We start from the raw sequence: 24,638 nt of genomic DNA, 5'->3' as shown, positions 1-24,638 counted from the left end.
AGGCACCTGGATCCCCCAGTGGGGCTGCCCCATGTGACCTCCTCCCCGCACCCCACCATCCTATGTGTGATGGGGCAGCCCTCCCTCCTCCCCCTCCCACCATGGGCGGGGCCTAGCGCCTCACGGCCACGTCACAGGCCAGCCCCTGACAGCTCTTCTCTTTCTGTCATCCCTGGAGCGTCCACTCCAGACCGGAGAGCACGACTCAGTGTTGTATGTACAGAGTGGCCCCTACCTCCATGTAAGCGTGTCTCATAGCTCCTCTTTCTTGGACACGCTGAGCCCAAGGCCTGGCCTGTGATATCTACACTTTGAGGGGAAGTGAGTCCCAGTGTCATGCTGGAGCACAGACCAGCGGGCTTGGTGTTCTGGCTCCCACGAGCCTGGTCTGGAGCTGGACAGGAGCCTAGGCGGGACTCTGGGGGAGGGAGGAGCAGGTGGTTGGTGGGAGAGACAGAAGAGCCAGGGAGGGGGGACAGGAAGGGACGAGAAGGTCTTCTTAGGGTCCCCGCGGTGCTGAGGGCCTGAGCTTCCCCACAAAGGGACCCCTTCAGCCCTACCTGCTCCGGAGGCCCCTGAAGAAACCAAGACAACGGTACAGCAGTTTATTGACCAGACTTAGCAGCAAGAACAGACTGAAGGTGGGGCCTGTACAATCCACCCTGGCCAGGGGGTCTGGCTCCTTAGAGCCAAGACTGGGGACCCCAGCATCTCACCCCCACGGCCTCCTGGAGCCCAGCCCCATCCCTGCTCCGGGCCCCTCCGGAAGTGAGGGACAGCAAGAAGGCCAGGTCCTGGAGGCCTTAAGGTGGGTGGCGCCCAGAGCAGACCAGTGCCGGGTCCATGCCTGCCCCGGCGGCTGGCAGGGAGGCAATTCGTGCAGGGCGGGTGGTGAGGGCGTGCGGGCCGATGGCCAGGCTCACCACACAGAGCACTTGTGGGCAGGGTTCATGGGTGAGTCCTTGGGGCAATGGAAGGCCCGGCCAAACTCCTCGAACTGGGACACGCTGCCCAGCACCCTGGGGCAGGCAGGAGGAGAGACCCAGCAGGTGTGGGTTCCAACGGCCACTACCCCCCAGCTGCCCCTCCCCATCCCCACCTGCTCCCACCCCAGACACAAGGGGATGAGGCCCAGGCAGGCAGGCCCACCTGTAGTGCTCAGGTGCGTGCTTGTCGGTCAGCACCTGCAGGTAGATGGACTGTGACCGTCGCTTGATGCACCAGTTCTGGGCCCCATGGTGGGGAGGGGAGGGGAGGAGAGGGGAAATTGAAGCCAAGGAGTCCATTGAGCAAGCCTTGCAAACCTCCCCCCACCCCAGCGCACTAGGCCTTGAGCCCTCATCAGAACCCATGGGACCATTGCCTCTGAGGGTGGCTGATGAGAGGCAGGCCGAGAGCTATGTCCCCACCCCTGCCCACCCCCCACCTGGCCCCCACCTGGCCCACCTGGGCAAAGGCAATGAAGAAGAGCTGGTTGTGCGTGTACTTGAGCCGGTGCAGCGGGTGCTCCGGGCCGTGCTCCCGCACCCACTTCTGATAGGCCTGGGGGTGACAGTGTGGAGCTGCGGTGCCCCCAGTGCGGTGACCTGACTCACCCTCCACCCAGTCAGCCCCTCACCGGCCCCTGTTCTGCACACCACCCACCATGCCGAGCCCCAGGCTCCCTGCCTTCCGCCTTTCCTGAGCTGTGCTCCCTCCTGGGAAGGCTAACCCCAGGCAGCCCTCCTTGCTCTCCCCAAAGCAGCCCGGGAGTCCCTCCTTTTCCAGTGGACCCTGTGCCAGTCACAGGCCCCCGCTCCCCCAAGCCAAAGCGCCATGTGATGGGGAGGCTGGGGTGCCCACGTCCCTCGTGGAGTCCTCATCAGCCCCCATCCTTCCCCCCACAGGAACGAAGGGCCAGGCGGGGGCAGCTCACATAATAGGCCAGCTTGAGGCCGCCCATGTCCGCGATGTTCTCACCAAGCGTGTGCTTCCCGTTCACCTGCCGAGAAGGGAAGGGGCCGGGGTCCGTCTGCCGCCCACTGGCCTTCCTCAGGCCTTGCCACCCTGGGCCCCCGCCCACACTCCCCTTCCCTTTCCCAGAGGATTTAGATGCGGCCCCGACCCCCTCGTGCCTCATGTGAGTCTGCGTGAACTCCTCCACGTACCCACGTGAGTGCGCATGCACACCCTGGGCATGTGAGCTGGGCCCTGGGCACATGTGTGAACACGTGGGCACGCATGCTCCTCGTCCACGCCCAGCCGGGCCTGAGGGGCAGCAAGGGCATCTTACGCGCTGGTTGTAGACGGTGAAGTTGTCATACAGGTGCACGATGCACTCCGCCTTGCGCAAGAAGCGGCTGTAGGAGGCCTCCGTCCACCAGTGCAGCAGGTTGCCTGAGCGATCATACTGGCCCCCTGTGGGCAGCAGGCAGAGTGGTGGAGACGGACTCTCATGCCCGAAGCCCCCTCTCCCACCCACCGGCCAATGGGGACAGGGGGGCTGTGGGGTCTCGATCCACCCGGCATCGCCTTGCCCCCCGCTGTCTGCCTTTCCCTTCCCCCGACACCCCCTCTGGCCACCCTCGGGCCTCACCCCAGTCGTCATAGCCGTGGGTCAGCTCATGTCCAATGATGGTGCCGATGCCCCCGTAGTTCAAAGACCTGGGCCCACGGCAGCAGCGTCAGGCCCCAGCCTCACCCGCCCTCCGAGAGCTCCACGCTGCTGCCTGGGCCCTGGAAGGCCCCGGTCAAGCCAGAGGTGGCCTAGGGAGGCCACAGTGGTGTCCCCACGGTCTTGGGGCACTGGTGCCTTAGAGTCCTCATACAACATGTAAAAGGGGCCAACAATACCTTTGCAGCTGCTCTGTAGGAAATAACCTCTAACAGAGCTGGGACAGGGGAAGAGACCAGGTTGGACGAAGACATGAGGGAAACTGAGGCACCCCACCTTGGATTTGGCCTGTTTCCTCATCACTAAGCCACTTTTGAAACCCCTAAAAGAAGCCTCAAACCAGGTAAGGGGGAACTCAGGACATTTAAAAGAAAGAAAGAAAGAAAAAAAACCTACACATTTTTCTAAATAATCAAGGATGAGGTAAGACTATGGGGACCCAGGATCTGCCACTGTCATGACCCCTGGGCCCAGCCCGGATCGGGACAGTCCCGGCAGCTTTCATGCACCCAGCAGACAGGGCTGCAGAGCTGGCTCTGGCTCATGCTGGGTTGGGTACTCACTGTGGAAAGTCAGGGTCATAGAGCGTGGGCTGCAGAATACCTGCCGGGAACACTACAGAGAGGGCGTGGTCAGCAGGAGACTGGCCCCGCCTCCAGGCCCCGCCCCTTGTGGGGCACGCCCCCTTACCCATCTGGTTCTTGTTGGGTAGATAGTAGGCATTGAGGGCCTGTGGTGGGAGCAGCCACCTGTGGAGGGAGGTGGGGGTCAGCTAGGGAGACCCACGCTCCCCCCCCCACCTCCCAGCCCCCTCCTCCTTAAAAGCTACCCTAGTGACCCAGCCTGTGGCCACGCCCCGCGCCTCCTCTAGGCTGAGCCCCCACCCTCACGGCCCCCACCACCACCCGCCCGGGCCCCATGACCTCTGCACCAGCATGACTTTGAGGCGGTTTGCCCCCCCCCTCCACCCGCCCGCTCCCAGCCTCCTGGCCTTGGCTAAGGAGCCTCTCCCCATGGAACCTCCCTCCCTGACTCGCCCCGCTCTGGGCCAGGCACCCACGTGGATTTGTCCACCTCCTGCCGGATCTTCTTGACTGAGAGCTGGATGCTGAAGCGGATGCTGTTCAAGATGTTCTTGAAGTAGGTCTTCTCGTGGACCTCAAACTGCACAGGGGATGGGCAGCGCTCAGTGGCAGGCGACGGGCATGGCCAGACCAGCGCTGGGCGGGCCCCACGTCCCCCCAGGGGCCCTCAGCCGAGGGTCATGGTTCCTTCTCTTCGGTGGTGGTGGGCCTCCCTGGGGGTCTTGGCCAAAGGCCGGGAGAAGCCCAGCTGGTTAGGCAGGGTGGGGCCAGAGGCAGACCCACCTCGTACTCCTTGTCCACAGCCTCGGGTTTGAGCAGGAAGTCGGGGTAGCCTACCATCACCATCATGTACTGGAGCTGCGGGCGAGAGGGCAGCCAGGGCCTCAGGAGACAGCCCCCCGCCCCCCAAGGGAGAGGCTGTAGTCTAGAGGCAGGGCTCAAGGACAGGCGAGACCAGACCAGGTGATGCCAGCTCCACAAGGGGCATCTCCGCCTCTTCTGTCACTGGAGCCTGGCATGCAGTAGGCACTCCATAAGTGTTCGTGGAATCTACAGATGGGAAAGGGTCCACTTCACCTTGGCCCGAGCAGCTGCCTTGGTCTCAGCATCCATCCAGTCCAACTCCTCCAGGCGCCGGCCCAAGATGTACTTGATGTCTTCCACAAGCTGCTGCACCTATAGGGCCAGGGGTCAGGGATCAAGGGTCAACTCAGGAGGCCTTAACTCTGGGCCCCCAGCACCTGGCACGAGGGATACCACTGATTCAGTACCACTTCCCAGCCTAAGGCTTGGTCCTGAGCGCCAAGCGGGACCTTGGAGGTGGGGATCCAGGCCTGGCCCCCCTTACAAAAAGCTCACAGTCTGGAAGCACAAACTGCCCCAGCAACAATCTACTGAGCATGGCAGAGAAGGGGGGGCAGGAGCCTGGGGGGCTAGCCCTCCTGTGGCTGATAGATGAGGTAGGCTTCCTGGGGGAGGTGGCCTGGTGAGAAGTCTGGAGCTTCGGAGCGCCCCTATCTGCAAGGGAATATGTGGGCTCCCCATTCTCAGCGCAAGGCCATGGGAGGACTCTACGCCCTGCCCAGCACCTGCACCCACACCCAACCCCCAAGCCCAGGGCAGCCTGACCTTGGCCTTGCTGGCAGCTGAGAAGTGCTCATGTACAAAGAGAGCTCCAAGCGCCATGCCAAAGTGGCGGTTGGCCTGGCCCAGGCAGACACGGGCCAGCTCCTGTGGCTTGTCACTGCCCTCCATCTCCCGTGCCAGCTCGTGCAGCGCCTCTCGGAACGGTGGTGACAGGTGCTCACTCAGGACCACCACTACGCGCCACACCAGGTAGTTGTGCAGGATCCTGAGGGCCAGGGCAAACGGCTGGGTGTCCACACAGGCTCATACGCAAGGGCCACCCAAGGGTTCCGTGCCACGCCACTCCAGACCCCTCGGCCTGGGGTTACACCCGGCACCCGCGCAGGAGCGGGGGTCACTCCAGATCCATGGAGCCGGAACCTGGAGTGGCCTGAGCCCCAGTCAGGGAAAAGGGCCCACACGAAGCAGGACACATCTCTGGCCCCTGAGACGAGTGCCTGATGCCGACCTGCTATGCATTAGGAGGGTGGGCACTCGGGGTGACTGTCTGCCTCAGGACTGGCCTTGGGGGGCCTCCGGGCAGAGACCAGGGAGGCGCTCCCCAAGGTGGCCCTGGGGCAGCAGAACTGCACCCACACCTTCCGTTTCTGGAGTCCGGACTCAGTCGGCCTCACTCTCCCCAGATGAAGAAACCGCCGCTCAGGGAGCTCACAAGCCCTGCCCAGGGTCCCAGAGAGAAGGTGGGAGAGCCACCTCTGCACCTAGGGATCTGGACTCCTATTCCAGTGCTCTTCACATGCCTCCCCAGTGTGGCTACTGGACGGAGGTGAAACGGGAATTCAAACCTTACCAAGCAGACACATCTGGGGTGCGGGTGAGGGATGTGGAGGGGCAGGTGGGGGGGGGGGGTGATCAGCAGCTGTACCTGCGGGGTGTGGAGCGGATGAGCTGGGACACCTGCTGCATGTAGTCTGTGGCCAACAGCACCACCTCCTCATCCTCCGAGAAGTCCTCCTGGAAGATCTGGTCCAGCAGCCACTTCCACTGCAGCTGTGGGGCCGAGGGTGGGGGACAGTAGGGCTGGGTGTTGCAGGGAGCACAGAGGACGGGGAGGGAGTCCGGGAGACGCACGGGAGGACACAGGAATCCATGGCCGTGGAAGGCCTCGCCCCACCCTGGGGAACAACGGCCCTGGAGTCCCAGCATCAATGCCTCCGCACCGCGGCGGGCCGCACTCACGTGAGGGGTGATCTTCTGCAACTGCCCCAGCGTCACCTTGTTGTACATGGAGCTGACATCCCGCCGGAGGTCATCGTACTCTGACACTGTGATCTGGAGGTGGAGATTGGAGTTGACAGGGCCCTGCCTAACGGCGCCATCCCTCGGCCCATGGCAGCCCCCCCCCACTCATGTGGGCCCATGGCAGCCCCCCCCACTCATGTGGGCCCATGGCAGCCCCCCCCCCACTCATGTGGGCCCATGGCAGCCCTCCCCCGCCCCCGCTCACGTTGGCCAGCCGCTGCTCCAGCTGCAGGATCTCCTGTGCCTTCTGCTCCACAGCATCGGCCCCCAGTAGGCTGAGCAGGCGCTCCATGAACACCCGGTATGCTGCCAGGATCTGCACCAAGATGGGACATTTCGCAGGGGGGGGGGGGGGGGTCCGTGTCAGGCCCTAGTCCGTCCCTCCTGGAGCCCCAGGCCTTCCCTGCAGTCCCACCCCATGCCCCCACACCTTCTCACTCTCCTCATCCTGAGCTAAGTACAGGGTCCTCTCCGGCAGAGTGAGCCCATCCTGGTCAATCTGGGGAGAGTGACGGGGGTCAGAGGTCAGAGATCAGCGGGCAACATGTCAGGCTCTTGCACACAGACTGAAGTTCCATCCAAATGCCCAAACAGAGGACGTAGCAGACACCTACTGTCGCAAGCCCCAGGAGCAGCACAAAAGCACATTAGCCCTCCTTCCACCCAGAGAAGTTGGTGGAAACCTCCACCCCTAATCAGTCTCGCCTGGAGATTCGGGGAGCGGAGGAGGACCCAGTCCCCCCACCCTTCCTTCCGTAAGCCTTCAACCTTCCCCACCTATACGGGGCACTCTCGGAGCCCACACCGAGAGCCGAGGCCCCTGACATTCTGGCCCGCCCGAGCCCACTGGCACACCCCTCCTTGCGTGCTCTCACAGCCTGCCACAGGACTGGGAAATTGCGGCTCCCGCGGCTCCGCTAAGCACGGCAATTACCCGAGGGAAATTACTCGCGCCCTCCTCCCGCGCTATGCGGGTGCGCGCTCCCCTCCCCTTGCGCTCCCTCCCTTTACGCATAGGTCGCCTTGCGCTGGGGGCGCGCGAGCGGGGCGGCGGCGCCCCCGGTCCCAGGCTGCTGCTGGGGTGACCGGGGAGGGGGACGCACTCACGCGGATGACGTAGCGCGAGGAATTCCTGTCGTCCAGGCTGACGGTGAGCGAGAAGAGCGCGGCGGCGCTGTACACGCCCTGGGCCTTGTACAGCAGCCGGTTGAGGTCCCAGAGCGCGGCGGCCCCCGGGCGCTCGGCGGCACCGCCCAGGTCCCAGCCCCCGCAGTCCTCGATGACTTCGAGCATGGGCCGTGGGCCGAGCCGCTCGATCTCACGCATGTCGAGGCACGAGCGGAAGAAGGCGCGCACCTTGCGCTGGGCCGCACCCCCCGGCCCACCCCCGGGCCGCGCCAGCAGGCGCCGCAGTCGCTCCTCGTTCTGCTCGCCGATGGCAGCGATGGTACCGTAGGTGAGCTTGTCGTCGGGGATGGCGTGGCGCCGCAGCCAGCCACCGCACGCGAAGGAGTAGAAATCCTGGCACGGGTCTATGCTGGCGTCCAGGTTGGCGGCCAGGAAGCGGGCGGCGCGCGCGAAGGCCTTGCGCTCCGGGCAGCCCTCGGAGCAGGCGCCGCCGCCCGCGGCGCCGGGACCCAGGTACTTGAGCGCCAGCATGGCGGCCAGGATGGCGCAGAGGCCGGCGGCGAACACCAGTCCCGACAGCAGGCACACCTCGCGCCGGTTCCAGCGCGGCAGCCCCGCTCGGGCCCCGGTGGCGCTGCGCCCCGCGCCCAGCGGGAAGCCGGGGGGCAGCGAGGCCCCGCGCGCTCCTCCCGTGCCGCACCGGCTCACGTATTTGACCTCCTGGAACTCGTCGTAGTGAGCCGTCATCGAATATGGGGTCTCCATGGTGCCGCTGGCCCCGCCACGCAGCCCTCGGCGATCTCAGCTACAGGATGCGCGGACCGTCGGCCTCCCGGCGAACCTCCGCATGGCTCACGGGCTGCAGCTGCGGGAAGGGTAGACGCAGGTTCAGAGAGGCCCTGGGCCCCCGACGGGGCCCACAAGCACGACTGGAGGGGCGCAGGCCTAGGTCCAGAGGCTGGAGGCCACCCCGTGTCTCCAACCGCTAACGGGTCTGGGGCCTGGCCTCCCCCAGCTACTCAAGAATGAGTCAGGGGAAGGCTCAGAGTGGCCACCACCTCGCACACGCACAGTGTCGTCCTTTTTTTTAACCTAACTCCTCTCCCACTGCAAACACATGCCTGCCGCATATTTGGGAGGTCCCGGATATAAAGTAGGGGAGCAGCGTGCACGGGGCCTCTCACACAGTAGGCCCTCAATGAAGGACTGTTTCTCTTCCCTTTGCCTTTCTCGTCTGCGACCTGCTACGGCGAAGGCCGGGTGGGGGAGGGGGGAAACGGAGACTGGAGAAAGGAGGTGCGGTCAAGGGCGCGTCTACGCGGCCCCAGAAGCTGCCCTGGAACCAGACGTTCAAGAAAGCGGCTAAAGAACCAAACTTTGTCCTCGCGGATGTCCGTAGGGCCGCCCCCAGCCCCGTCTTCTATTCGGTGGCCATAATGCCACCAGCCCCTTTCCCAAGCGGTGCGCTCCAACCGGCCCCGCATCGGAGAGAAACCCCGACGGCCTTAAGAAACTAGAACCGGTTCCGTCCCCCGCCCCTCCGTCCCCGCCCTGGGCCACTCCTGGCTTCAACAGGTTTTCCTCGGAACCCAAACTTGAGTGAAGTTTCACCCCCGGCGCGGAGCGAGCTGACCCCAAGCGCCCCATACTCTGGGCGCGGAGCCTCGCCGCGCAGTCCGCGGAGCCGGAGAGCCGAGCCCGGGAGTCGCAGCCGCAGCCGGAGCCGGAGCTGCGAGGACACAGACAAAGCCTGGAGGCTCGGCGCAGCGGCGGCGGCGGCGGCGGATGTGGCCGCGTTGCTGGCCGCGGCGGCAGCGGACTCGGATGCCACTTACCCGGCAGGTGCGCGCCCGGGCCGAGCTGGAACTGAGCGGGTCGAGCCCGGGCCGGAGCCGGAGCCAGAGCCGGAGCGGAGCCGGGCGGGCGGGAGCTCTCTCCGTGCGCCCGCCGCCTCCTCTGCCGGCGCGCCGCGCAGCCCGCCGGCCCCGAGGGAGGGGGCGCGCCGGCGGCTCCACCCTCCTCCGCCCGCCCCCCGCGCCCCCTCCTTCTTCCACCCTTCATCCCAGCTACCTGTCAGCTCGGTGGCAGCTCGGGGGCGGGGACGGCGGCTGCGGGACACGCTCCCGAAGGTCTTGCGCAGGCTCCGGGATCGGGGATTCCAGGTACAACTGTGTCCCGGGAAGAGTGAGGGCGCCTGCTATTCCCAGGAAAGGGTTCCCCTTTGATCTGATGCCCCCACTCCCGCCAGCCCGAAAAGGGCTCAAGCTGGAGATCAGGAGGTGCGTGGATTGTCCCAGCCGAGCCCACAGGACTGGAGACCGCCCAGGGAGAACTCCCAGAAAGACTATGGGGTGTGCTGAAATAGCTCCTGCACGCTCCTGGCAAGGTGCCTGGCACTGAGCAGGCTTCAATACGTGGTCTTTCTGGTCTTCTCCCTTAGCCCTGACCTTACCCATGCCTCGCGGGAGGCCGTCTGGGGTTTTGGTTGGCCATGCAACCAGGAAGGGGGCCTCAGGGCTGAAACTGCACCCTTCCCCCAATCCTTGGCTGGCCTCTGCCCCCACTGCTCTGGAAGTCCCTGGCCAGGAAGAGAGAAAAGGACTGGAGAGTCATGCGTGAGCCCCTCCCCGCTGAGAACAAGGAGGGAGGCTGCCCTGCCCAGCAGCCCTTGTCCTCAGATGTAGGCCTCAGGCCCCTGCCATGCGGACTGGTGGAGGGAGGGGACTGGCTGGGGTGGGGGTGGGGGGGTTACCCACCACCTTCTTCCCTTACAACTTGCTTTTTTAATGTGGGACCTCCCTCCCACGGCCCCCAGCCCCTGAAACAGGGTCCGCTTCTGCCTGGCTCACCACAGTACCCTCAGGCCCTGGCCATGTGAGGCACAGGGATCTCAGGGCTTCTTGGACCAATGCTACTGTCTCTCGAGTCTCTCTGCTTTCTCATTTCCTAGCACAGGACCCTGCAAGGCACCAGTGCTCCCAGACCTGCCAGTTCCAGCCTGTAGGACTGGCCTCAACAGCGAGACAGCCCAAGACTGCCATGGAGCCCCAGCTGATAACACCGACAAGACAAGGGCTCAAAGGACCCATCACCTTGTCCCCTCCCTGGGGCTTTTCAGCAGCCTGGGTCCTGGGCCCCTGGCCCTGAGTGGCCTCCTCTGCCCCCGTGCTGCCTCTCCTGTGTCTGTCCATCCATCCATCTCTATACCACTGCTCTGGATACTCTCTGCCTCCACCTCCGGCCATCCCAGGGTCCTCCTCTGCCCCACACATTCTTCTTGGGTCCAATTAATTCTACTGAGGAGAGGTGGAATTATGTAAAATGTGGTGATTCCGTAAGGGAGGAGGGGAGGGCAGGGCGGTGGCAAAGTGGTTCTTTGTGCTTTTAATCTGCATTTTTTCCCTCAACGTTCCGTCTCCAGGAGGATAATTTTCCAGCCTTTTCAGGCCCTGATTGGTATCATTTCTCCAGCAATGACAGCTTTTATTTTCCCTGAAATGAATGCCGTGAAATTTCCAAGAAATATAAAAATGGATATTGTCTCAGGGAGCCGACTCTCTTCCGACAGAAAGGCACAAAGCAAACAGGCTTCCCTGGGGACCCTGCTGTGCCAGCCACTAGGGGGTGGGGGACCTGAGCCCTCAGCCCCTCCTCCCTGCCAGGTCAGCTCTCTGTCGGACCCCCTGAGAGCCATCCCTGGCCATCCCTCTCCCAGACTCCCAGCTGCCATTGATCTGTTCCTCTGCCTCCCCGCTCTCGGCCAGGCCACCCTACCTGCCTGCCTCACTCCATCTTGCCTGCTCTGTTCAGCACCGCACCCCGCACAGAACACCCAACCTCAGAGACTCCCAGGACAACCCAGCCCCCGAGCAAGGTAACCAGGGCCCTCCAGAGTGGCCTGGGGATTGGGCCCGTGAGCGCTCAGTCCTAGACCCCCTATACAGCCCACCAGCAAAGAGCGACCAGGCCCTTCGCTTCTTTGCCCTTTGTCCCTTCTCAGAAAGAGAAGCAAGTGGGGGAGGACACCAGGGGTCTGGCCTCCAGCTCCCGTGCACTCTCCTTGAGGCATCCAGTTCCAGCTCCCCTCCCCCCCACCCCCCCCCCACCCGATTGTCAAGGTGACCTCCTGACTGAGGAGCAAGAGAATGACAGGACACAGCAGCACCCAGCCAAGCCCGGAGCCAGGCAACGGGATGCCCAGCTTAGGGGCCAGGTAGGCAGGAGCTGGGGAGCATCTGCCCCCAGAGCCGCCTTGGAGAGAGAAGGGCTGAGGGTGTGCAAGGAGCAGAGGGGAGGGGTGCGGGTCGGTCCTGAAACCCTCACTTCAGCCCCTTCCCTGACCGAAGACCAGATCCCAGCCCACTCCTCCTGGGTGGGCATCACCAGGTCTGGGTTCCGGAGAAGGGTTCGCGAAGACCGCCCACTCCCTGGGGACCGCAGTGCTCGCACCAGTGACACATCTGTTGAGCCTTCACTAAGTGAGGGGCAAAATGCTCCACTCCAAGGGGGCTGCCAACCTGAAGCCAGGCCTGGGTCAGCCTGGAGCCCAGCCGTGATCAGAACCGTCGCGGCGCCCCTCTGGCCTGCATGTAAGTGGGGATAGACTGGGCCTGCCACTCCAGTGCACAGGCCTAGGAGCCCCTACCCCTGCCTGTGCTCTGCGAGATGCCCCCCCACCGCCTCCACCCTGCCCACCCAGCTCCCCCTCTCCACCACAGACAGCTCTGCAGTATCTTCCGTGTCCTGGAAAACGCCCCCCAGCCAGCTTCCTGTCCTCTGCCCAGCCTCCCAGTGCTCACCCCATCTATTATTCACAGCACAAAATGGATTTTTAATTTGAGAAATGAAATGACTCTCCCAAGTGGCCGGGGTGGCGGGGAGGGGGCGGGGGAAGGCCAGAGCCTCTAGGCGGCCACCACGGTGCTGACTCAGACTCTTGTGGGAAAGCTGGGTGCCCACAGCAGACCTGGGGGGCCCCAGAGGTCCACAAGGCCCATCACCCAGCTGCTACCTTCATTCTGCCCTGTCGCGGTGACTCCATGGTGTGAGGGGGTGCCTATCTTTCCTGCCTGAGCTCCCAGTGGGGTATGCCTTTGGCCAGAGAGGGGGGTAGGGAGGGCTGGACCTGCACCCCACTTATTTCAGATGTTTGGACCTCAAGGGTAGCACTCGGGCTTTTTGGCCTCCTCCCCAAACCGCCTGGCCCTCACTAAGCTGGGCTCAAGAATCACCCCCATGCAGACCCCTAGCTGAGCTTCTCTGCTAGGTCCCAACACCATGGCATGCCCACTCCAACCTGGACAGCTGCCCAGCCTCCCCACGGGCCGCAGGCTCCCAGTGGCCCTCCTCACCCCTCACGATAGAACTCACATACCTAGTGTGCCCACGAGGCAGTGACCTCTTCCCACCCTTCTCTGCCCTTCCTGCTCTGTCTCCCCACCTCCAACCTCTCTCTTTTTCTGGTCACTCTGACCTAGTTTCATTTCCTGGAACTTAGCTGCCTCTCATGCACCTCAGGGCCTTAGCACTTGCTGTCCTGCTACTGAAACACCCTTCTCCCGTCACCTCTTCCGTTAGCCAGTTGCCACTCGTCTTCTTGGGATGTCAGCCTCCCTTGTCTGGTCGGGTGCTACGTCTGCAGGCTGGGGGCCCCCACCTACAAACCTGCCCGGGCTCTCAGAGCCTCCACATGCTTCTCCTTGGCCTTGGGACCCATCAGATGACAAGAGGGGGCCACTCCTTCCCCCCACACACATACACACCCGATGCTCCCCTCACCTGTTCTCCCACTACCTGGTCTGTCCCACGATGCACAGACTCTTCTCTGGGGTCACCTACCAACCTCTGGATCTGTTTTTTCCTTTTCTTAAAAGAAATGTATAAGTATATTCTTGTTTTAAGAGACTTAAACTACACAAACGGGCAGAAGGCAAATGTGAAATCCCTCCTCCATACCTGTCGCCCTCCCAGGCCTCCCCCACACAAGCCCCTCACTTCAGCCTCCAGGCCCGAATGGGACACCACAGATGTGAGGGTTAGCACCCTGCACCCACTGGCCCACAGCACCACTTCCCACCCAGCAGTCCTCAGGGTCACATCCCCAACGGAAGGACGCAGGTTGTCTAGGACGCACAACCCGTCTGGTCATCAGAGACTGAGGCCTTCCATGGCTCCCGGCCTCTCACCCGCCCCCTGGGCCCACCCTGCCCCGGCTCCAGCTCCTCTCCATCACCAGAAGTCCTTCTTCCTCTCCTTCCCATCCAACCTGTCTCAGTTCTAGTCCTCAGCTCTCCTTTCCTTGCTGGAGGAAAGTGGCGTCTTCCTTCTGCTTGCTCACCAGGTGCTGCTCTGTCCTGCCCATTCCCGCCCCACACCCTCTGTGACCCCTCGTTGCGGTTTCCGGGGCCTCCTCGGTCTGGCCTCAGACCCCCTTCCAGCCTCCTGGCCCGTGCTCCCCCAAATGTCCCTCCTTTCCAAGGGATTGAACCCCCACTTCTATGCCTTTGTTCTAGCCATCCCCTCAGCCCATCCCCAGCCCTCCTGTCCTTCATCAGTCCCCTCTCCAGGATCCCCTGATAGTCCCCCTGGCTGGGCAGGTCCCTACCTGAAGGAGCCTGCCCGAGGGTCTCTCGTTGCCAGAGAGGTCTGTGCCATGTGCCCAGCCCAGAACCTGGGGCATGGACTGGGCTGGATGGAGCAGGCCCATGCCCCAATCCACAGGGAGGTCCTAGCCAGGCCCTATGCCCAGCCCCACTGCGTCCCTGTGAGCCCCTCTGTCTCCTTCCCTCCACAGCCCTGCTCTCCTACAAGGGACAGTTAGTGGCCTCGGCCACTCCCAGTGCTGTGGCTGGAGCCCCCATAATAAAACACATGGAACCCTCCTAAGTGCCAAGCTCTGTGCCAAGCATTCCACCTGCTTTACCACACTGAGTCTTAGAAACCCCCTGGGGGCCCTGTCACTGACCCCAGTGCACACATAGGAAAATGAAGGCCAGACACCGAAAGAAAGGTGCTCCAGTTCACCCAGCTCACAGCCCTGAAGTTGACCTTTGAACCTATCTGCTGCATTCAGTATCTCGGGGGCACGCACACTACCAGCCGGGAGATGAAGGGACAGGCAGGGCACTTAGAACCTGAGTGAAGGCCCAGCTGTGATCTCAGCCCAGGAACTGTGCTGGGTGGGAGGTGCTGAATCCAGGGGACCAGGCAGGTGCCAAGGTGGCTTTGGCCAGAGACCTCAGGAAGAAACTCAGGGCCTGCAGCCAGGCCCTTGGCCTCCCTTCCACATGTCCCCACCTTCAAGGGCTCTTCCTGGATGTCCCTGTCTGAAGCACCCAGTTGTTTTCTCTCTGTTGCCCTGGGTACATCTTGTACAGCATTTGTCCCCACCTGACATTATCTATGACTTGGCATTCTCATGGTCTCTCTTCCTTAGCTGTGGGGACCCTGGATTTTTCCCATCACCCTGTCCTTGCCTGAGTGTCAAGACCTTGACCACAATGCAGTTGGGGGAGGAAGCCAGATTGACAGAGTTAAAGCAGAGTGGTGGCAGCGGGGGGCAGGGAGGAAAGGGGGTAGAGAGTCTGAAGCCTGTGGGTCTCTGGTTCTGACAACCAGGCCCCTTGGGTTTACTGTTTGATGGACAGGCCATGACAGGGAGCTGGTCTCCTATGCAAATAGGGAGCCTGGGTGGCTCAGTCAGTTAGGCGTCCCACTCTTGATTTCAGTTCAGGTCATGATCTCAGTTTGTGGGTTCGAGCCCTGCCTCAGGCTCTGTGCTGTCAGTGCAGAGCCTGCTTAGGATTCTCTCTCTCTCTCCCTCTTTCTCTGCCCCTCACCTGTACCCTCTCTCTCTTTCTCTCTCAAAATGAATAAACTAAAAAAAAAAAAAAAGATGCAAATAAAGCCACAAGTGTTTGGGGCATATAGGAAGGTAGGCCCCAGAGCCTGGGGTACTTCCTGTCGGGATTGCCAAGGCCCATCGCGAGAAGCGGGGTGGGCTGGAGCTGGGCAGAGCCCAGAAAAGCCAGCAGGACCTGAAGGACCTCTTCCTTGCTTCACAGGGTCACTGGGCCGAGCTCCCCTCCCCCAGCACTCCATCATCATTTCAAGTGATTGGAACCGAAGGGGATCGTTAGCTAATTAAAGCTGAGGCCACTAATTGCCCCTTGTAGGAGAGCAGGGCTGTGGAGGGAAGGAGACAGAGGGGCTCAGAGGGACGCAGGGGGGCCGGGCATAGGCCCTGGGTAGGACCTCCCTGCAGACTGTGTTTTGGAGGGGGGCCCTGTCACAGACTCCCTGAAGTGGAATTGTGGGATAGAGGACAAGAGTGCCCGAATCAGAGTTCCCATTGAACACCTACGTGTCACGGGGAACATCCATGCCCACCTCTACCCACAGCCGGCCACCCAGGGTTGTGGGCTGAGGTGGTGAGTGGCACAAAGCCCCCACAGACATCCCGTGGATGCAGCGACAGGCCAGATCTGAGGACAGCCAGCAGAAGACCAGGGGCCCCAGCCCCACACTGGCCCCCCAAGCAGGAAGCCTGGCTGCCAATCTCTGCCTCCCCGCCTCCCCTCGCAGAGATGCCAGCAGCTGGTATACATCCACACATTCGACAGTAGCAGCCTCACCTGGGGCTGCCCAGAGCCCAGCACCAAGCTCCCCCCGCCACCCCACCCCCACCCCAGCAGGATGTTCCAGGACCTTCCATAGAAACTACCAAACACGGGGGGCGCCTGGGTGGCGCAGTCGGTTAAGCGTCCGACTTCAGCCAGGTCACGATCTCGCGGTCCGTGAGTTCGAGCCCCGCGTCGGGCTCTGGGCTGATGGCCCAGAGCCTGGAGCCTGTTTCCGATTCTGTGTCTCCCTCTCTCTGCCCCTCCCCCGTTCATGCTCTGTCTGTCTCTCTCTGTCCCAAAAATAAATTAAAAAAAAAAAAAAAAAAAAAAAAAAAAACGTTGAAACTACCAAACACGGTTATTCGTTTTCCATTGCCCCGTAACAAACTTCCACAAACGTAGCAACTTAAAACAGCAAATTTATGATCTCAGTTTGTGTCGGTCAGAAGTCCAGGCTCCACGAGGCTGGGTTCTCCACTCGGGGCCTCACTGGGCTGAAGTCGGGGTTGGGGGGGGCTGAGGCTTCTCTTCCAAGCTTGCTGGGGGAGCCAGCATCGGTATAGAACCAAGGCGTCCCTTCTTTAGTGGCTGTTAACTGGGGGCTGTTCTCAGCAACTAGAACTCAGCTGCACCCCTTGCCTTGTGGCCCCTCCACCTCCAAAGTCATCAGCGGACAGTCTCCTTGGCACTGAATCCTTGTCGTGCTTCGAATCTGTCTTCCTCGCCTCCACCAGCCAGAGAAACTCCTTTAAAGGGCCCGAGTAATGAGGTCTATTAAGCTCCCTCTCTTAAGTTCAGCTAATTCGGAATCTTAGTAACAACTGCAAAATCCCTTCATAACAGTACCTGGATTTGTGTTTGCTTGAACGATGGGGAGAGTGTGCACGTACACTAGGGGCCAGGAAAACCGGGGGGCATCTTAGAATTCTGCCTCCCACAAAGGAGCAAAGAGCAAAGGTAAAAATAGCGGTAGCTGCCATCTGGAAAAAGTCCCGCGCTTCCAGTGCTAATTTGTCCTGTTTAATCCTCATAGCAATTCTGGGCGTAGATGCTACTATATCCCCATTTTACAGAGGGAGAACCTGAGGCCCTGAAGTTAGGTGACAGTCGCAAAGTCACACAGCTGGTAAGTGGCCAAGCTAGGATACTGGGGTAACACAAGGTCTGATCCAGGCCTTACCGTGTGTTCTTGGGAAAGTGAGTAACTTTCGCTTTCTCGTGAAACGAAAGGTTCTGAGGCCCATTCCCCACCAACCAGGAAGCCAGATTCCAAGGCCCACAGGGGATCAGGGGGCTCAGGCCTGGCCCCTCCTCAGCCAATGGGCAGGAGGTGTGCCTGATGGGCACTCGTGGTAACCAATGAGATGAGGCGGGGCTGGGGTCTCTGATGTCAGCCATCTAATTGCGGCCCTTCTGGCTTCTGCAACCCAAAGACATAATATTACCCGGCACGGAGACTTATGGTTGCCAGGGGGCCCCTGACAGCCACAGGAACCCCAAGATTAATGGCCAGGAAATTGCTGTTCACCCGAGCGGGTTGGGCCCCTTAGAACACACAATAGGGGCTTTCAGACCTTTGCCCAGGGGTGAGGGTGTGTGTTGGGGGGGGGGGGTGCCTCTCCCACCTCTAAACTCGGGCTCGCCCCTCTCAGGGGCAGGCTCCCGTGGGCTACAGCTCTGGAGGGGGAAGGGACCGCAGAGGCGGCTGTGGCAGCCCGCTCCCCCTCCCCATGAGAAGGACTATCAGTCAGCCTTGGCGCAGCCCCCCCCCCCCCCCAGAATCAGCCTCCCCCGCCCCCCGCCCCCGCCCCCATGCTTGAGCGGCCTCCCTCAGTAATGGGGCTTAATCATAACATGCATTAGCTAGGGCCTGCTGCCTGCAATTACCTCTTCAATCAGCCACCCACCACCACCGCCCCCAGCCTCAGGCCACCTGTGGGGACACACCCCTCCCCAACCCTCCCCGGCCCCCTCCCCAAATGCAGCACAGGGGCTGCAGGCTGTGCCCACGGACCAAGAAGTGACCCCTCCGGCAGCAGGGGTCTGGGAAGGGGGAGGCCAGTGGACAGAGAGCTTCAGCTCAGGGTCACAGGCAATTATTTTAAAAGCCTGTTGAAAACTGTGCGGGTTCCCCAGTGCAGAGGGCTCATCCTGAGGGTTGCGCTGCCCCAGGTTGCTGACACGCTTGCATGCACACACGAGTGGTCACACACACACACACACAGATGGGCATGTACCAGGGCACATGTGGACCCCGAAGATATGGGTACTGGCTGTCGCCAAGGTGCAGACGCACAGGGAGGTCCCACCTGAGTGACCAGCCATCGGGGTGCTTCCCCGCACAGCTCCCCTCTGCCCTGTCCCTAGCACAGACCCGCTCGTGTCCCGTGGCCCCCCATCCCCAGACCTGGGGCACAGGGGGCCTGAGCTGAATCAGAGGACTTCCTATGCCTTCCTGCCTCAGAGCCGGGGTGGCGGCTGGAGAAAAGGGGGAGAAAGACCTGGCGGGGGCAGTGGAGGAGGGGACTGCTGTTGTGCGGTGATTCTCTCTAATTGCTGTTTTGCTGAGAGGTAATTAAAATCCCTTTTTATTTCACACGTCAGAGCCCTCACCAGCCTGCGGAGAGGGCGCAGGGGGAGGCCAGGAGGTGGGGGCAATAGAGGGCCGGGCTGCCTGGCACAGGGAGGGGACGGGGAGGTGGCCCTTCTGAGCCCAGGCGGCCAGCCCAGCCCACCTGCCAAGAGGCCCCATGGCGGGAGTCCCCAACCCAGCCCCTCCCCCAGCGGTGAGCACCTGGGGTCTAGTGCTGGCCAGGATCTGCGCGGCCCGCTGCAGCCAAAGAGGCCACGAGAATGGAGTCAGTGGCATCTCCAGAGTGCCTCCTACATGCCGGGCATTTTGCTGAGCTGCCAACTTGCAGAATTGTTGCAAAAATCACTGCTCGGTGGATACCACTGTCACCCCATGTGTATGAAGCGGAGACTCAGATCAAGAAACAGCAAGACCCCCGGCCTGTAGGTGCTGGAACTGGATTTGAACTGATCTGACCCCAAACTCAGAAGCACTGTGTCAACCCACCCACTCCAGCCCACACAGCTGTCCCTTCCTACAGAGCCCACCTTGTTCCACGGCCCTGCCCTGCCCCTCCTCAGAGCCCTTGCCCAGGCCCATGCACCTGTACCCTGCCTGCCACTCTGGACTCCACGGTCCCCTGCTGACAGGTCCTCTGGGGCAGGAGAGCCGGGGTTTGCCCTGTCCCTCAGGACCTGTGGACATGCTCCAGATGCCTGGCAGGGCCAAGAGGCCGTGGCCAGACCGGAGCCGAGCCCAGTGCCCAGCCAGAGTCAGGGCGGAAAGGAGCAAGGCCCCCGCCTTCCCCTGAGCTGGCCGGGGACATGGGTGGGGCAGGTGAAAGCACCCCTCCGCACTGGACCCCCTTTCTCTCTCCTGTTCTTCCCCTTCCCTTGGACCTGGAGTTGCATCACCCTGTCCTTTTCATCCTCCCCTTCTCCACCCCACCCACACCACCATCACCACCCACCATCATCGCCATCATCAACGTCTCTCATCATCACCATCGTCATCATCAAGTACTTGCCACTCTGCCTGACGTGTGTGGGGAGTGGGGGGGGTGGGACGTTGGGGACTGCAGAGGAAGGACCAAAGGGGTCCCGAGACCCACTAGCAGGTGCCTCAGCCTCTCAAGGGCAGGCATGGAGACCCCATGTAGCTCAGCGCAATGACATATCTATACACAACTAGATGCAGAAAGGGAGGGAGAGCAGAGGCACAGATTAGGGGGACTTTCTTGGGTCTGCAGAGCGAGGCGGGGTGATCTCTACTGCGTGGAGCGGCCAGGCCTGGGGGTACAGAAGGGCCTTTTCATCTTGTATCCCCAGTGCACAGTGCTGGCATTAGGAGGTACTTAACGTTTAAGGGATGAAAGAATGAATGAAAACATTTTCAGGATTAAAACTGTCCCTTAATAGGACATGACACCCGGTGAGGTAGTCCCCCATCACTAGAGCAATAGGATTAAAACCTCAGGCTCTGTTGTCAGACTAATCTGGATTAAAAGCCAGAGCTACCATTTCCTAGCTGTGCACAGGTCACTGGGCCTCTTTAAGCCTCAGTTTCCTTACCCAAAAGTGGAGCCAAGTATCTGTCTGAGACCCTGAACAAGGAGGTCAGGGGAGAGCCTGGTCCCATGACCAAGCCCCCAGCCCGGAGAGTGGCTCAGGTGGGCAGCTCCTGTCTAAGCACCACCAGGAGGGAAGGCGAGGGCCAGCCAGAAGCTCTGAACCTCTCTCCTCCATCCTCCTCCAGGCACCCAGTGACCTCCTCCCCACACCTCATTTCTCTCCACCGAGGAGCAGCTGGGCATAGCTGATCCCAACAAGACCAACTTCCCGGCCCGCTGCCCAGTGCGGTGAGACACCCCCTTGGGACAGGGCCAGGAGACGGGACAGAGGGCAGAGACTTCAGGAGCAAGGCTCCTGAGGTACCTGGGGGTCACTGGGACACCCAGGATGGGGGCTCCATGGAGGCCAGTGGAATTTCACACCAGACATAGGTCCTCTCCCTGATACACACTGAGCCACCTTGCCCCAGCCCTTTTTGTCTCTGAGCCTCATTTTCCTCATCTGTAACATGGGAATATTTACAGGACCGACCTCTCAGGTATGTTGTGATGTTGTGAAAGCCCCCAGCAGTAAGTCTGGCATAGACTAGGGCCATACACAAGCCCGCACACACACACTGGCGGCTGACCATTCCCTGGGCGTTGCTGGCGTCTCTGGGGAGCCCTGGAGCCCCCTCCCTCCAGCCCTCTTGGCACATCTGTGGCAGGCAGTACACACGGCTCCCCGCTCCTGTCAATGTTCCCTGCCGGCTAATGGGCCAATTTTTTAGCATTACGGAGATTTGGCCAATTTGGCAGCCCTGAGAGAGGCGCAGAGAGTGAACCGTTGCCTGGGGGCGGGGCGGGGTGTGGAAGCAAGGAGGGCAGAGGAGAGGGCCTTGGGAAGGGGAAGGGGCGGCGGCGGGCAGCCCACTTCTCAGACGGCTCCCGCCGGGCCCCTCCAAGTCCTGGGCAAGTGGGGTGGAGCCAGGGGGCAGGCCTCTCGCCCTCCGCTCGCCCTCCTCCCACCCCTGCATAGGCCCCGGGCTATGCACTTTGCATATGTTTTCTTTTAATCCTCCAATAACCCTATGCGGCCAGTTCTATTATTTGCTCCAGCCTTCCCGGTGTGGAACTCGGGCTCAGAGCTTGCCCAAGGTCACAAAGCCAGGAACTGATGGAGCTGAGTGTGAGCCGAGGCTGAAAGCCAGGCCTTTTAACCATGAGTGAGATCAGTTTTTAGCTAAAGGTGCAGAATTAGGCCAGGACACCTTTCCCCCACCCCATGCACCCCCCCCCCAACACACACACACACACACACACACACACACACACACACACGCTCCAGGAGTCTCAGCCTCTGAGGCTGCTCAAGAGTCCCACCAGGCACACGTGCACCCCTAGACCCAGCATCTCTGCAGGAAGAGCCCTGAGGTCCACAACTGCCAGGCATGGGCAGGGGTCCCAGCCCAAAGCTGGGCTCTCCCCTCGTACCCAGGCTGTGGGCTGGGGCCCCCATGCCAGCTGTGGCTTCTGGAGTCCCTCCTGGGGTCGATGCCAGGCTGGAAGTGAGCATCAGCTGTGCCCTCTACCACACACTCTGGGCCCTTTGGGAGCAAGGAGGCAGATCTGCCAGGGAGGATGAGGAGGGGAGTGGAGTGGAGGGGCAGGGGAAGGGACTGCCTCTGAGCAGGGGGAGGGGCTGCTGTGCTCTGTGCATTAAGCGATCAGAGAGCACAATATTTCATTGCCGGCAATCGCAGCCAAGACATCAACTACTTGGGGAGAGCAGCCTTAAAAGCCTTTTGATTTTATTTCTTCCACTTCATTTTTTTTTTTTTTTTTTTTCCTTTCCTTGCTGGTGTCCTTGACAATGCCTCCCTTCCCCCTCTGCTGCCCCTTCCTCAAAGCCCCGTAGGAGGCCCAGGAGCCTGAGTAAAGGCAGAGGCCAGGGGCCAAGGGCCTGGGGGCCTGCAGGCATGCATATGGGGACACATGTGTGCACACGTGTGGCTGGGATACTACTGTGGCTCCCTGTGTCCCTATGTGTGCAACATGGGCGCCACTGTGTGCCTGTCTGGAAGCATGCTCCACGGGCATATATATACCTGTGTGTCCAAGTAGGCCCCGTGTGCACATATGTGTGCGTGCCTGGGTGTGTACGAGCACGCGTGGACCTCACTGTGCACGCCCTCACCAGAAAGCTCCACCAAGGTAAGAGACGTGGGGGGCAGGGCCAGGGGAGGGTGGCAGATTCAGAGGGCAGAGAGGAGAAGGGCGGGGAGGAGGGATGGAGGGGTCGCACTTAGGAGTCAGCCCAGTTGGGCCAAACCGTGGACCCAGTGGAGACCTCTGAGGCCCAGGGCGTCCCCCAGAGGAGTGGCGCGTGAAGACACAGGTGCGCACACCGCGGGCGCCAGCAGGCACTCACTGCAGAGGCCGGAGGGGGCCGGGTCGCCGCGGGACTCCTGGCCGGGCGCCCGTGACGTCAGCGGCCGTCCGTGACGTCACCGCCCCGCCCCCGCCCGCCGGGAGCTCCATCTCCGCCCAATGGCAGGCGGCGGGGAATCGCACATCTGTCTTGTCGGGAATTAGTTAATTGAATCAAGCGGCCCGAGCTGCCGCAGCGACCTCGGCCCTGGCCCAGAAGGAGGCTGAGCTGCCGGGAGGGGGAGGCGGGGAAGGCTCAGCCTGGAGGCCGGCGTGGGGGAGGGGGCCTACCTAGACTGGAGCGTGGAGACCGAGCTCCCTCGGGAATATGGGTCAACGTCCGGCTCAGCCCCTGCCCCAACCCAGCGAAGACCGGGACCGAGGGCCTGGCGCCAGCCGGTGGAGCTGGCAGGCTGGGTGCGGCCCGGGCCTCGGGGCACAGGGCGGAGGGGTCTCTCCCTCCCCCAGGCCGCCCCTGGCCCGCCGCCCTCGGGCCCGCAGGCTCCCCCTCTCCGGGCACCGGCCCCTCGGGCTTGGCCCCTCCCTTCTAGCCTCGCCTCCGCCCACCGGTGCCGAGAAACGCTGCAAATTCCCGAGCCCGGGGCTCACGGTCTCCCCACCCCGGCCCTCCCGGGAGCGCGTTCCGGGGCATCTCGGGATGAGCCACCGCCGGGCCATTTGTCCCTTCAAGCGCCAGGGAGATTTCCTCCCGCTCCGAGCTCCATCCTGTCCCCCTGGCCCTGTGTCCCCTCGGGGGAGGGCGGAGGCCTCCGGGGACCTGTTCCGAGGTCTCCCTCCCTCCCTCTCCGCACACCTCCACCCTTAGTCACCCTCCCTCTCTCACTCGTCCCTTCGTCCTTTCGATGTGTCAAGAACCTGGCGCTCAGAGTCGGGGCTCCAGCCCCAGCCCTGCGTCTTGTGAGTCTCTTGCCAGACTTGAGCACAGAACCTCTCTGAGCCCAGTTTCCACAACTGACACTGGGCAACAATAAAATGAACCTAGCTGGTTGGGTAAGATGAAACAAATGCAAAAGGCATGGGACATATCTGGTTCTGGTAGCCAGTGCATTGTAGTTTCGTAAGCGGAGGAGGCAGAACTATCACGAAGGTGTGGCGTCTCTGGAAGAGTCCCTGGGCACTTACTTGATGCGAGAAAGCACGGCACTGAGGCCTGTGGCCATCTCTAGGGCCAAGGAGTCTGGGTGGGGCCACCGCTGGGGTCCTTCATGACGGGGAGGCCCAGACACACTAGGCTCCCCCAGGACCCGGGCTTTACCTCCCTCAGCTCCCGTCCAGGCCCAACGGTGCCCCACTGGCCTTCTCTCATTAATTCCATACCTTGGCAGACTCCTTAGAGTTTCATGGATTGTCAACTTTATCCTAAGTGCTTCATCCTTGAGCAGTATCATCTCCATTTCACAGAAGGGAAAGTAGAGGTTCAGAGAGGTTAAGTGACTTGCTAAAGACTGCACAGCTATGACCTCACATAGCCAAAATGTGAACCCAAGTTCTCTGGCCTCAAATGTCAGCCACTCTCCACTGCTCTGCCTCCCCCTCCGAGGACCACTCAGTTGCTAGGAGACAGCAAGCCAGTGGTTACTATGGGAACCTGGCTGATGTGGAAAGTGGAAAGAGTTGGTGTCCAGACAGCAGTGGGAAGGCTCCAGGTGGGCTCCACAGCCCCTTCCTGCCCCTCCCATGAAGGCAGCGCTTGGCTTTCAGCTCTGGGGTCTGGGTTCCAGGCAGCAGTTGCTCAGTGACAAGGCCAGAAAGAGGGGTGATGATAGCAGGTTACTCTCGACACAGCCCCCAGACCAAGAGCCCTGGTAGAGGCTGTGGCCCCAGCGATGGAACTGAGGGGCAGACAGGCCAGGCCAGAGAGCCTCTCACTCCTTCTTCCCCCAAATGGCTCCAGTCACACCAGCTCTGCTGCTGAGGGCAGTGCAGAGCTGGGGGGGCGGGGAGAGGGCAGGGAAACCAGAAGGAGGGAGGGCAGGACCACAGTGGGGAACAGAGAACAGAGCCGTGGTGAGTGTTCCAGACGTGAACGAACAACTCTGTTCTCATCTGTAACAGGGGGGTGACATGAGTCCCTCTCCCCCAGCTACTGTGTTGAGAAAATGAACCAAGATACAAAGCACCATGGCTGACAGACTTCACTAGCTGTGTGGCATTGGGCAAGTCACTTAGCCTCTCTGAGTCCCTGTAAAAT

The 24,638-nt window shown here is 61.7% G+C and overlaps 1 protein-coding gene and 1 long non-coding RNA gene across 4 annotated transcripts; one reads left to right on the top strand and one right to left on the bottom strand.

Moving 5' to 3' along the window:
• Positions 1 to 591: 591 nt before the first annotated feature.
• On the bottom strand, positions 592 to 9,576 carry ECEL1 (endothelin converting enzyme like 1). Of its 3 annotated transcripts, none has more exons than XM_060624151.3 (18): positions 9,325 to 9,576; positions 7,234 to 8,119; positions 6,557 to 6,625; positions 6,332 to 6,442; positions 6,064 to 6,156; positions 5,750 to 5,874; positions 4,867 to 5,089; positions 4,315 to 4,413; positions 4,021 to 4,095; positions 3,714 to 3,817; positions 3,344 to 3,402; positions 3,217 to 3,268; positions 2,576 to 2,643; positions 2,273 to 2,397; positions 1,916 to 1,981; positions 1,447 to 1,542; positions 1,150 to 1,226; positions 592 to 1,019 (listed from the first exon to the last, which is right to left on the bottom strand). In XM_060624151.3, the coding sequence occupies exons 2-18, from the start codon at positions 8,017 to 8,019 to the stop codon at positions 920 to 922; spliced, it is 2,328 nt and encodes a 775-aa protein (XP_060480134.1). In that variant the 5' UTR covers positions 8,020 to 8,119; positions 9,325 to 9,576; the 3' UTR covers positions 592 to 919. The 3 variants fall into 3 exon arrangements, with proteins under 3 accessions (XP_060480134.1, XP_060480133.1, XP_060480135.1); XM_060624150.3 differs by lacking the exon at positions 9,325 to 9,576 and adding an exon at positions 9,090 to 9,280; XM_060624152.3 differs by lacking the exon at positions 9,325 to 9,576 and adding an exon at positions 9,090 to 9,282 and having other exon boundaries at positions 908 to 1,019; positions 1,447 to 1,562.
• Positions 9,577 to 10,113: 537 nt separating this feature from the next.
• On the top strand, positions 10,114 to 12,081 carry LOC132673700 (uncharacterized). Its single transcript, XR_009608167.3, has 3 exons — positions 10,114 to 10,916; positions 11,019 to 11,128; positions 11,373 to 12,081. It is a non-coding gene; the product is annotated as an uncharacterized LOC132673700 (long non-coding RNA).
• Positions 12,082 to 24,638: the final 12,557 nt, after the last annotated feature.

Source organism: Panthera onca, chromosome C1 (assembly GCF_046562875.1).
Source record: "Panthera onca isolate mPanOnc1 chromosome C1, mPanOnc1 haplotype 2, whole genome shotgun sequence".
Lineage (NCBI taxonomy): Eukaryota > Metazoa > Chordata > Mammalia > Carnivora > Felidae > Panthera > Panthera onca.
Note: the sequence above shows the minus strand (reverse complement) of the source record. Positions and strands in the feature narration are given on the sequence as shown.

Coding starts and splice junctions, on each gene's coding strand:
- ECEL1 (XM_060624151.3), bottom strand. CDS start 8,019: ATGGAGACCCCATATTCGATGACGGCTCACTACGACGAGTTCCAGGAG. Junction 4,414..4,866: donor CAGCTGCCAGCAAGGCCAAG/GTCAGGCTGCCC, acceptor CTGGCCCTATAG/GTGCAGCAGCTTGTGGAAGA. Junction 2,398..2,575: donor CCACGGCTATGACGACTGGG/GTGAGGCCCGAG, acceptor TGCTGCCCACAG/GGGGCCAGTATGATCGCTCA.